The 12644-nt window shown below is 35.4% G+C and overlaps 1 protein-coding gene across 1 annotated transcript; it reads left to right on the forward strand.

Annotated features, from left to right (window-relative positions):
• Positions 1 to 1629: 1629 nt before the first annotated feature.
• Positions 1630 to 9153, forward strand: LOC112015975 (auxilin-like protein 1). Its single transcript, XM_024048440.2, has 7 exons — positions 1630 to 2203; positions 3116 to 6564; positions 6688 to 6785; positions 6871 to 6936; positions 7027 to 7116; positions 7791 to 7967; positions 8745 to 9153. The coding sequence occupies exons 1-7, from the start codon at positions 1785 to 1787 to the stop codon at positions 8778 to 8780; spliced, it is 4335 nt and encodes a 1444-aa protein (XP_023904208.1). The 5' UTR covers positions 1630 to 1784; the 3' UTR covers positions 8781 to 9153.
• The last annotated feature ends 3491 nt before the right edge of the window (positions 9154 to 12644 follow it).

Raw genomic sequence — 12644 nt, forward strand, 5'->3', positions numbered from 1 at the left:
TGATACTTAATTATTGTGATAAACGCTTTAGCTTATAAAAAAAAAAAAAAGGAATAATAAAAAGCATGCCATTTCATATTAGGCTGGCTGCAATGAAAATGCTATGTGAACCATATCTTTAACACTTTCTACCAGCATGATTTCTTAGAAAAACATTCATTCCAATTTGGAACAGTGACTTTAGACACATATCAAGTATCTGTATCAGCTTAGAAATAACATCCTAACAACCCCTATCTTTATTATTAAAATTTGAAAAAATAAAGAAGAAGCATTTATGAATCAACAAAAATAATATATGGGTGTGGATACTTTTCAGTCTAGTTTGGACATTTTGTTGCTTTGAAGCTTTAACTTGCGCCCCCACACACACAAATGCTTCCAAACAAGTGCTGTGGCAGAGTACCGCAGCTGAAGCTTTGTCTTTATGTTCAACTAGACCTCACAACTCTCTTTCTATGGGGAACCAAGTTCACATCACTGTTTGGTTGGAACATAGGACTACATAATACATATAATATAATTAAAGAAAAGATTGTAGATTCGAGCCAAAATAAAAGAGAAATATTTTGTTCATACTTACAACAAAATTTTATATGATAAGTTATTAGAAGTTATTATTAATAAAATAAAAAAATAATTTTAATAGTATGTACGAATTAAAATCAATACAAACTAATTACTTATTGTGAAAATGTAAAATTCCCAATCCCACATTCTCACTTTCGACCTCTCAATTCATTCCCGCGTTGTCGTTCAGCTAAAAAACAAAATCATTCCCGCGTTGTCACCGGTTCACCTCCTACAACTGTATAACATTGGAATTTGCGTACTTTAAAATTGTTTCAATTTGCTCATAAAGGTCAGTGATTATGAGCTGAAGATAGCAAAAATTTAACTAAATTGTACTTAAAACTTTTACATACATTTTTGATAATTCAATAGTTCTAACAGAGAGTATTGAACCTAAACTTGTGTTTACTTGATAGATTATATTTAAATTTATTTTTGAACCTATTTTGTGTCATAATATTTTTGTAATTTACAAAATATATATAATATTTAAAAACTCAGGTGTAGTATTTATTTTTATTACGTTCTTATCGACCCATATTAACGTAATATTCCAGTTTACTTTGGTGATATTTTAGGAGAAGAAGTTTGTGTCGAAAGGAGTTAAATTTGTGTCCAGTGACCAACTCTATTGGACACATTAAAATATAAATACATGTCTAAATTTTAACTTGTCTAGTAAAACTGACCATTGAACACAAGTTTTACTCATATTAAAAGAGCCAAAGAGGTAGTAGTAACTAGTAAGTCCACCAAATTTTGTTTTTTCAAGGGTGGTCAACCAGTTATTAAAAAACTTAAATTAAACAAAATTTAATAAAAATAAAAATTTAATATATTAATATATAAAAATATTTAAAATTTCATTAACATTTTTTGTAAACTACTAAATAAAAGGACAAAATCTTAGATTTTTATGTTAATTATTATTATTATTTTTCGCTCTCAACTTATAACAGAAAAAAAAAATTTCTCAAAAAAAAAAAAATAAAAGAAAAAAATAATAAAAGAAGACAAGCCCATTTTGGTAATTTGCGACTTTTAGTACTCTCTTTTTCATTTCTCTTTCGTCTTCGTCCTCCTGACTCTGCACTCACTCTCTGCAAAGAGAGAGAGAGAGACAGACAAACAGAACAAAAAGTAAAGGAAGAAAAAGAAAACAAAAAACACAGTGAGCTTAAAAAGAAACCCTAGAAACTCGCCATTTTGGAATGGAAAACCTCACACATTCTCGCCAACCAAACAGGTCCGGCAGCACACTCGCCGCAAAGAAGCCTTACAACAATGGCAATGGCGGAGGCGGAGGCTTGTACGACGACGTTTACGGCGGGCCCCCGAGGTTCGGAGTGGCTCCTACACTTTCGCCACGCGCCGAGGACTACAGCGAGATATTCGAGAGCTTCCACGCCTCACGCGCCACCTCCATTCCGGTCCTGGATCTCCCGGCGGTCGACGAGGAAGGCTCCGAGGTCTTCTTCGATGTCCGGAGCTCCGGCTTCGACTACTCAGAGGTCTTCGGCGGCGGCGGCGGCGGTGGTGGACTAGATTTCGCTGTCTCCTATGAGGAATTGCTTTTTGACTTGTCCAACGGTCGGGATTTCCATTCTTCTGAAGAAGATGAAGAAGCTTGGTATGATCAATGTTCAAAGTTCTTAGCTTTTTGTTACTTTTGTTTTGTGAAATTTGAATTTTGAAATGCCATACTTCAAAAAAAAATGTTAAAATTTTTTTGTTGAGCTTGTTTGGTTTCTGTTTTTATAACGGTTAATTTGTAGTTTTTTTTTTTTTTTTTTTTTTGGAGTATTTGAGGTGGCTTAAATTAAGCTGTGCGTTTGGGTTTGTGTGTTTTTTACCTTTTTTTTTTATAAATTTTTTATATGAAAAAGTGAGAGATCAACCTTGTAGATTAAGGTACATATGGGCTAGTTTATTGGGTAATATTTGATCTGGTGGTTTTGTTTGAGCTTTGAATATGTGGGAATTTTTGGCTTTCCTATTTATAAAATGTACCATGATAATGTGAGTGATTCTGGGTAAAGAAATTTTGGGGACTTGGGCAATTGACTATTTAATAAAAAAAGGAAAATTAAAACCTTTCTCAAAAATGGGGTTTTCGTTGAATTGAGTATTTTGTTTAAATCGAAATCAAAGGGGAATTTAGAGTATGGTAAACTTAGCTACTGAAGTGAATTGAAGTCTGTATCTGATACCTGGCTTCAATGCTTCAGCTGTGCTTGAAATTTTTTTTCATCTGGATTTCCATAATTAACTTTAAAGATGCGTACCTAAGCATTTGTATGCATGAGGCATGTGCAATTTCTTTGGTTTGTGAGAATGCTTAATTATGTTAGAAGTTTGTATTGCAACTTAATATTATTGGTGCCGTGTAGGTTTTTTGATTTCTCTGCATTTCTGAATTGTTCTATTATTTCCTTCTTTTCTGCATCAAGAATGGGGGAAAAAAAGCATGCATGATTGAGTTCAGTCTAGCAGGACTAGAATTTAATGGTGGCATATATTTGTCGTGTTTCCACATTTATAGGACTCCAGCAGGAAGTGTATCTCCTTCAGAAGAGTCTGATCATTTTGAAAAGAATCATTGCTTCTCAAACGGGGATGGTAATGTGGAGTTCAACATGTCATATCATAAGGCTACTCTGACAAGCAACGAAGATTTGTACCGTGAGACAACACAAATATCTGAGCTACATGGTGTTCCTGGATTCAGTTTTGTATTTGATGAAGACACTCCCTTGCAAAAGACAGAAGATGATATTCCATTCCTGCAGGTGACTGATGATGACAATCTTAACATGGACTTTAGTGTGGGAATGAAGGGAAAGCATCTGAAGAAAACCATATCACAGCCCCTTAATGGTATTGCTGACGGACAGGAATTTGGATATAATCTTAAACCTGAGAAAGTATATAGAAGAAGTGGTTCTCTTCCTAATGGTTTTGTAACTGTCTCTGATATCAGCCTTAGAACTCAGCCCTCCCATTTGCCACCACCCTCTCGACCACCGCCTGCAGCAGATGTCAGGAATGAAGGTTCCGGTCAATCAACACCAAATGGTAATTCTGTTGCTTCTGAAGGGAGTGCAGGTGATAGTTCACCGCCTTTCTTTGATGTAGAGGTAGATGCGAGTTCATCTGCAGCAGCATCTGCTGCTGCTATGAAGGAAGCAATGATGAAAGCTAAAGCAAAACTCAGAAGTGCAAAAGAATTTATGGATAGGAAGAAGGAGGGCTTTCAAGGCAGTGCAAAAACGGGTTCAAAGAATCATAATATAGATAAGGTAGAGAAGGTGAGTAAGATTGTTGATGAGTGCAATAGTTTGAGAGGTGAGGGTCTGCAGAGCAGTTGTGACATAGAAGACAATGGAATAGAATTTTCTGTCAGAGAGGAAAGGCAAAAGGTTATAAAGACAGCCCAGGAAGTTTCAGTTTCAACAGGAGGAAAGCATCAAAAAGTGGCTAAAAAATCAAAAGAGAAAAAGCATGGCAAGGAATCCTTGTCAACCCTGGTGTCTGATAAAATTGATGGAGGTAGTGAATGGAAAGAAGAATCACAATTTTTTGAATTGGTAAGAACAGATACTTCTGATAAGGCTCTTGAGACAAACCATGTTCAGACTTCAGTGCATAATACAAAAATCCATGAGCGAGGGCAGAAGGATAAAATGGTAGTCATGGGAGTATTTGAGCAACAAGAAGAAGATATTAGGAAGGTGAAATCAGCCAGAGGAAATAATGAGCTGGAGTATGAGAAGAAATCTAAAGTGGCACATCAGGCTTGTGAAGGGGAGGAAAACAATGGAAGATCAAAAGCTGCTAAAGAGGTGCACAGACAGAAAGGACACGTGAAGAAGGAAAAAGTGGCTCAAGAAGTTTCTGAGCAGGTAGAGAATGTGAAGAAAGTAAGAATAGCCCAGAAGCCTTTAGAATCTGAGAAGAAATCAACTGGAGTTGATATATTAGAAAACTGCAACAACCTGGTTGATGTCCAGCAGAAAGAATATGCTTTTGAAGTTGAGCAGGCTATGAAGCACAAGGAGAATAATGAGCAGCAACTGAAAGAGGATAAAAAACGAAGGGAAAGTGAGAAAAGACTCAAGGAGTCTTGTGAAAGGGAAGACAATGAAAAGATAAGAAGTGAGGCTTTTGGGTGGGAAGAAATTGAGGAAGGGCTTAAGGGGGCTCCTGAACAATCAAAACATGCGAAAATACTGAAGGAAGCTCATGAGCAGAAAGAAAGTGAAAAGAGATTAAAGGAGGTTATTGAGCGGGATGAAATAAAGAAAAAACAGAAAGAGGCATGCATAAGACAAGAAGATGAAAAACGATTAAAAGAGGCTCTTGAGCAGGAAGAGAGAAAGAAGCGACTACAAAAGGTTATTGAGCAGGAAGAGCATGAGAAGAGACTGAAAGAGTCTCTTGAGAGGGAAGAGGATGAGAAGAAACAAAAAGAATTACACAAAGGAGAAGAAAATGAGAAGAGACTAGATGAGGGTCTTGAGTGGGAAGAAAGTGAAAAGAAACAAGAGGCTTGTGAAATAGAGGAAAATGAAAAGATATTCACAGATGCTTGTGAAAAAGAAGATGAGAAGACTCTCTATGGAGCTTCTGAGCAAGTAGTTAACAGTGACAAACTGAAAGGGGATCAGGAAAGAAGAGAACATGATGGGAGATCCCAAAAAGGATTTGAGTTGGAAGAAAGTAAGAAGGAACCAAAAGAGGCTAGCACTTGTGAAGAGACTGGGAAGAGGCTCAAAGATGCTGGTGGGAAGGAAGAATTGAAGGGACTAAACATAGTGCATGAGCAATCCGAAGGGGATGACTACAGGAAGGCACAAAAATTGGCTAAAGGAATCTGCGTGCACATGGATGGGGAGGATCTTGGGGTATCTGATGGGGCACAGAAGCTGGAGGATAATGGCAACCTTCAAGCACCTAAGTTAGCCTGCACAAATGATAAACACGGTGGAAAGCTGGAAGAAACTCAAGAGGCCCTTGCTCAAGAGGAAAATGGAAAGAAAAAGTTTGAACTCAAAAATAAAGAAAAGGATTCAGAAGTGGTTGAAACTGCAAATGTACTGGTTGGTGAAAAATCAAACCAATTTAGAACAGAAGATGCTAAAAAGTCACCCCATTTGGATGATGGTGTGAAGAAGGCAGGTGAACCTGTTGTTGGTGTTAGACAGACACACATCTTTAAAAGTAAGAGTCTCTCCCAACTGGACTCTGATCCTATAAATAAAGAGAGGGAATTTGCTCATGAATTGGGAGAGAGAGGAAATAATACAAAGCAGACCCAGACTGTTTTAAACCAGGAAGAAAGCAAAGATGCAGTCATGTCAACTCATGTGATGAAAGATGGGATTGAAAATGGAAGGAAAATAGAAGCAGCTCGGCCAGCTATGGTAGAAATAAAAGGAAACATCCAAAAACCAGCTGTGCGTGTTAATGCAAGCCAGACTACAGAAAGAAAAGAGAAGAATCTTAATGAGTCCTTAACATCAGAAGACAAAGAAACTGAAAGGATGAAGAGAGAAAGAGAGTTAGAGATGGAACGCATTAGAAAGATAGAAGAAGAGAGGGAGAGGGAGAGGGAAAGAGAAAAAGATAGAATGGCTATTGACAGGGCAACACTTGAAGCTCGTGAAAGGGCATATAGTGAAGCCCGTGAGAGGGCAGATAGGGCTGCTGTGGAGAGAGCAATGGCAGAGGCTCGTGAAAGACTAGAGAAGGCGTGTGCTGAGGCTCGGGAGAAGTCTTTTGTGGAGAAGGCATCTATGGAAGCAAGGATCAGAGTAGAACGTGCTGCAGTGGAGAGAGCAACTGCAGAGGCTAGAGAGCGTGCTGTGGGAAAAGCAATGGCTGATAAGGCTTCTTTTGAGACAAGAGAACGAGTGGACAGATCTGTTTCTGATAAATATTTGGCTTCTTTCAGAAGCAGTGAAATGAAACAGAGTTCTTCAGTTTATGGAGGTATGTGATCCTCAATGTACCTGCTTTAGCTTTTTTGTCAACTGTAAAATGTTTTCTTTGACTTTTCAATTTTCAACTGTCTTCTCCTGGATGCTTCTAAACTTAATTTCTTTTCTACTAAAGCTGCCTATTATACTGAGAGACCTGAAGGAGTTGAAGGTGAATCAGCTCAGAGGTGTAAAGCTAGATTAGAGAGGCATCAGCGTACTACTGAACGCGCAGTACGATTTTCACCCTTTTGCATGACATGTGACTTTTTATTTAATGTTGAACAAAGATAACCCAAGTTTTCTGGCATTGTTTCAGGCAAAAGCTCTTGCAGAGAAAAATATGCGTGATCTCCTTGCTCAAAGAGAGCAAACTGAGAGAAATGTAAGAATCTTTTTAAACACCGAAGAAGATTCTGGAATTGCATACTTTGTATTATTGATTGATTGTTTTGGATAAAATATTTTTTTCCAGAGATTAGCAGAAACTTTGGATGCTGATGTCAGGAGATGGTCAAGTGGGAAAGAAGGGAATCTGCGTGCATTGCTTTCAACATTGCAATATGTATGTATTGTTTTTCTACCTGGGGTGTGTGCCTGTTTTCTTTTGTGTTGAATGTGATTAGAGGATGGTACGTGAAGGTACATTATGTTTTTATGATTGCATACTCTTGTGCCCCAGTGTTGAGCTTCAGAGAATTGAGAATGGATTGAATGATTTGATTGCTTCTGATTATCTGAATATTGAATTAGTTTGTGTTGGTTGCTTTCCTTTTAATAGTCATTTAGTTAGCGTTTTGCTTGAGTTCCAACCAATGTAAAAGGCATTTAAAACCTTGATTTCCTTCAATTTAAATTGTTAGTACTTGGTAGTCTGCCACAACCACTTCAAGAAGCTCAACTTTGATGTGTCTTTTTATGCCTGTCCATGGGTAATTGTGGTAACTTTCTTGGAGATGTATGTAAACGTACACGTTCATAGCACGGTCCTTAAGAGCTTCATAAAAAGTAAAAGGGACTTGGTACTATTAAGAATCTGACATTGACTGCAGAGCCATTTTTTTAGTCATCCTCATGCATACATTGTGCACAATATGATCAACATGGTTAGAAATAAAGGATTGAAATGTTTGGATTTGGTTAGCAAATGAATAAACAAATGCTGAACCTTCTCTCTTCCATTTTTCTAAACTCAAGCTCTAGTAGTGGTTACCATAACCAATTTCTTTTCATTGACAGATCCTTGGGCCTGACAGTGGCTGGCAGCCAATACCTTTAACAGATGTCATAACTTCTGCTGCTGTAAAGAAAGCTTACAGGAAAGCCACTCTTTGCGTTCATCCTGATAAATTACAACAGCGGGGTGCAAGTATTCAGCAGAAGTACATATGTGAAAAGGTCTTTGATCTGCTAAAGGTATGTTCTGGGCCTGCCATCTTCTTCGCAATTTTTAAGTTATTGTTATATTTCTACTCCTATTTATGTTGAAGAAGTGATGAGATTCATTCTTGTATGTGAGTAATATCTTTAATGAATGTTTTTTAGCTCGCATTAGAAGCAAATAGCCTCTACTGTGCTCCTGATATTGGTGAGGCAGCACTGAGAAAAAGTCCATGCATTTGATACTCCCCCTTCCCCTGCTCCTCCACTCCCTCTCTGTTGACCTTCTATCATTATATTGTCTCCGATGCACTTTGGGGTACAAATCACTACTATTCCTTCTTTGTTAGCTATAAGCACTACCCACCTGATTCCTTAAATTTTATCAACAACTTTTGAGCAACTCTTACTGTTCTTAAGATGGATGACCTTGACAGTGAAATAGTAATTCTGTAGCCTTTTGTGACTGGATATCATAATTTTTCCCTGGGTAGTCACAGACCCATTTTACTTGCCCTGCTTCATCACAATTCTTTCTGTACCTAGCTCACTCATATGAAATCCTCTGGATTATGTTCTGTTCCAGTTGCACTGTTCCTTTCATTCTTTGTTCATTTGTTAATGAAACATTGCAGTGGGATAAGGTAAGGTAGTAAGCCTTGCTTAATAATCATATGCCAATGGGCATTCAGCCTACTGTCACCATTTCCCTTCCCCTCTTGTGGCGGGTTTGATCTTGCCTCTGCCCCCAAACACCCCCCAAAAAAAAAAAAAAAAATTCTCACATGTTTTTGTTGGACTGTCAATTTCTAGGAAGCTTGGAACAAATTCAACTCAGAGGAGCGGTAGCCCAGATGTCAGTATGTACGATGAATACACATATAGTCACATTGCACATTTTGTAATTTTATACTTCCAAGTGTATATCTGTATGTGCGGTATGTTGTGGGTTCGAGTATAGGAATCAGCCTCTCCAAAAATTTGGGATAAGTCTACATACCTATCATCTCTCCAAGATGCTACAGAGCAGGACCCTTTTGCACTGGGAATGAAGTGTATATCTGTATGCCCAGATAATTCTTGTTATCTATGTGGTCTATGAATGTAAGCTTAAGCTCAAGTATATATAGGTACGCAGCAAACACTGATGAACTGTTCATAATTGGACATTCCATTGATCATCGGAGTAATTTATGGATAGAAAAGCAGAATTACAAAGTGAGTTGATTTTGCATTGATTTCTAGAATTTAATATTCTGAATAGAAAAAACCTAAAAATCCTCTGCAATATCAGCTCCATTCAACTTGGATAAAAGGAGGTACTTGATGTACTTGTGCCCGCCAGGTCTTTTCATTTATGTAGTATAGTTCACCATGCATTTAGGCTTTCCCAGCATGTCTAGCTTGGTGCAATGAAATTAAACGGCTGGTAGTAAAAGGACAGGATGGTGTGTGCTTATGATAAACTACATATAGTTTAAAATTACATGAATTTAAAATAGTAGTTTTGACTTTCGAAAGACATGTAGCTTGGCAGTTGGCACAAAACAATGTTATGGGCAATTTTTAACCAGCTTTACTCTTTTCTCCTCTTCTCCCTCTATCTAATTGGATCCTTGAAGTTTTGGAAATGACAAAAAGTTGGAAGAAAGCTACATAATTTTTGTTTTTTGGTTAATGAAAAAAATTAAGATAGACAATCTTGGAAGAGCAAAAGCTATCAAATTCTTTTAGAAAATTATAAAATAAAACGACTTTTTTTTTTCCTCTTAATAGTAAGATGTCTTATCTTAAAAAAAAAAAAAGCTTCTCTATTACGTTCATTTAACACGAAATATTAGCCTCTGAATTATTGTTACAAATAATAATTTTACAATTTTAGATGATGTTTGCAATCGTTTCTCAAAAAGAAAAAAAAAAAGATGATGTTTGCAATATTATGGGAACCTTTGAATGCCTAAAAAAACTTTCAACGACACATTTTGCGTCACCTTCAAGAAAAAGTTTCTTTTATCCATTTTTACAAGCTAAGACTAACCCATTTTGTCAATGCCGTAGTCTCTAAAAGCATTATGGACAATTTTTCTTCCAACCAATAATCTTCTATTTGTTTAGGAAGAACAAAAGAATCTCTAAAAATTTGATGCCATAGTTGCTGAAATACTCCCATCTTTTGGTCCATCAAACTTAGTTTTATCCAACACTCTATACATTGATAACATTGACTTTCCCCCTCTCCCTCCTCTCTTATAACTCCGTCAGTATTAGCACATTTCCAAACTTTGTGAATAGTCTACACTCTACAAACATTCGAGTAGCGTAATCAATAGTAAACCCTAGGACTAGCACCAATCCTCTTAAAATTACCATAATTTTTACTACCCTAAATTGTTCAAAGGATATTTCACTACTCTTCTCAATATCATTAAAAAGAAAGAAAAGTTTTCACATTGAAATAGGTTGTAGCCTAGTGGTTAAGGTCTTTGTGTGGGGATGACCTTTGAACAAATTCTTGAGGGTGAACACATGATGTGAATTTGACTTGAGAGTATGTTTAGTTGCGATAAAAACAAGAAATTTTGGTAATCTGATGTTTTCTATTGTTTGGTTAACAATGAAAGACATGGAGAAAAATAGTGGGGTCTAGGTGTTTTTCACCTGGGCCTATCAAATTGTTTTCTCTCCAAATTGAGGAGAAAACTTAAATGAAAATATGTAGTAAAGTCAAAATGACTTAACTGACGCTTTAAACCATTTTTTCCTCTATTCCAACCTATTTTTAATAAATTAACACAAATTATATTTTTCATCTCTCATTTTTATTCTCAACCAAGTAACAAAAATTTAAATTTATTTTTCTTCATTCCACTTTTCCTTCCTCCCAACTAAACTTTCACAATAAAAAACTAAAATCTTCTCTATCTTCTTACTTTCTATGCTCCAAACATTTTCCATCATTTTACTTTTCTATCTTCCCAATCAAACAGAACCTAAAATTATTCTTGCTCTCATATTGAAGCTGAGATTAGGCTTTAACTCAACTCACTTATTGAAGCACCCGCAAAACCTCCTCATTGTGGATGTATTTTATATTTTTCAAGCATTGGTTGTTCAATGACAGATTATTATGGTCGTGCCTAAATAGAGTTGTTAACTTGTTACGACTAATCATTCCTTATCTTTTATTGTCAGAAAATAAAAAATAAACACACTTGAATTAGTTAATAAAACTATTCACTAAACTTGATGTGTAGGACTGTAGGTCTCTCACACACCTATTTCCAACTATATCCCAGACGTTTTTTTTTTTAATGGTTAGAAACTATTAAACTATATTGCAGTCCCTGCTGCCCAAAAGTTAAAAAAACGATGGATTAGGATAAGGTGCAGTTGCTAGAGTATTGGATCTTATACAAAATCAAAGAAATTTAAATTATATAAAATTTAATAAAGGGATAATTTGAATATTTGCTACAATTATGAGTCGAGTAACTAAAGAGAGTAAAATTTTTGTGATTGCAAAGCCAAAAAGAATATAACCGTCGCCACTATTAAGGAAAACTGACAACTACAATATTTTTCTTGGTACCATTTTTTAGGGAAAAATGAAATTAGAGATTATTTTTATTGAATAGGTTGAATGAGTTATAAATTTGAATGTTTAGCGATTTTTATCTTTTTGTTTTATAGTAGGCTTTTTGTTGAATAATTAGATCATTTGTTATTATTTGGTCTTATTTTATTTTTGTTTGGTTTATATTTGTTGTTATTTGGGCTAATATTTATTGTTGTAATTTTAGTTTTTTTTTTTTAAATTTTTATAAAAGGTATTAAGGATTATGTTTTGGGGCAGAATTGATTTTGGAGTGATGCTACGTCTACAATATTTTTACAATAAATCTTATACAAAAAGCCGTTATTAATGGGTAAAAAAAATAATATCGGTATTGAGCTCAAATTAGAATTAGTAACAACTTACCACATTATATTTATTGTAAAATTGTTATGAAAATGTTGTGAATGTAGTATTATTCTTATTATTGTTGAACTTAATTTTTTGTAATTCTCATACTAGGGTGTTCAACATTTTTATTAGAGTGATCACAATAATTAATTTAACATGTAATTTTTTGCAAGTTAAGGTGGTCTGACCACCTGGCTTGCATGTGAACAATTACCTCTATCCCCTCAAAAATATATTTTTACTATTCCAACTTTTTAAATTTCATCTTTTATTTTATTTTTATTTTATTCAACAGGATATTTAATGTTGAAAAACTGTGTGTATTCAAACAAACTTGCACCCAACGTAACCAAGCATAATTTGCGGCTTTTGATGAACATTTATGGGAACAGATGTCAGTTATTTATTGAATAGAAAACACCAAAATGAATGCTGAATTTGGTAATACAGTACCCATGCTAATACTTACTCCTGTGGGTTCCTAATCCTCTGTTAGACTATTAACATAGTTTTTCTACTGCTTTACAGCTAAGCTAATATCTTCTCCTTTCTCTTATCTTATTATTGTGTTTTGGTTGGGCACTTTAGTTGAGTCCATTTGTTAGAGATTTACAACATACCTTTATAAACATTTTGAATCATGACACTAAATTTTCACAATATTTTATGGAACTGTTTAACAAATGTCCATATAACAATTATTAATAAATTATTTTAGAAATATTTTAACACAATTTTTAATTCTTTTT

Source organism: Quercus suber, unplaced genomic scaffold (genome assembly GCF_002906115.3).
Source record: "Quercus suber isolate HL8 unplaced genomic scaffold, Cork oak 2.0 scaffold_78, whole genome shotgun sequence".
NCBI lineage: Eukaryota > Viridiplantae > Streptophyta > Magnoliopsida > Fagales > Fagaceae > Quercus > Quercus suber.

What these genes read in the sequence shown, in the direction of transcription:
- LOC112015975 (XM_024048440.2), top strand. Translation starts at nt 1,785, where the DNA reads ATGGAAAACCTCACACATTCTCGCCAACCAAACAGGTCCGGCAGCACA. An exon ending in GAAGAAGATGAAGAAGCTTG is followed by an intron (nt 2,204 to 3,115) that starts GTATGATCAATG and finishes CCACATTTATAG; the next exon opens with GACTCCAGCAGGAAGTGTAT. An exon ending in GAGTTCTTCAGTTTATGGAG is followed by an intron (nt 6,565 to 6,687) that starts GTATGTGATCCT and finishes TTTCTACTAAAG; the next exon opens with CTGCCTATTATACTGAGAGA.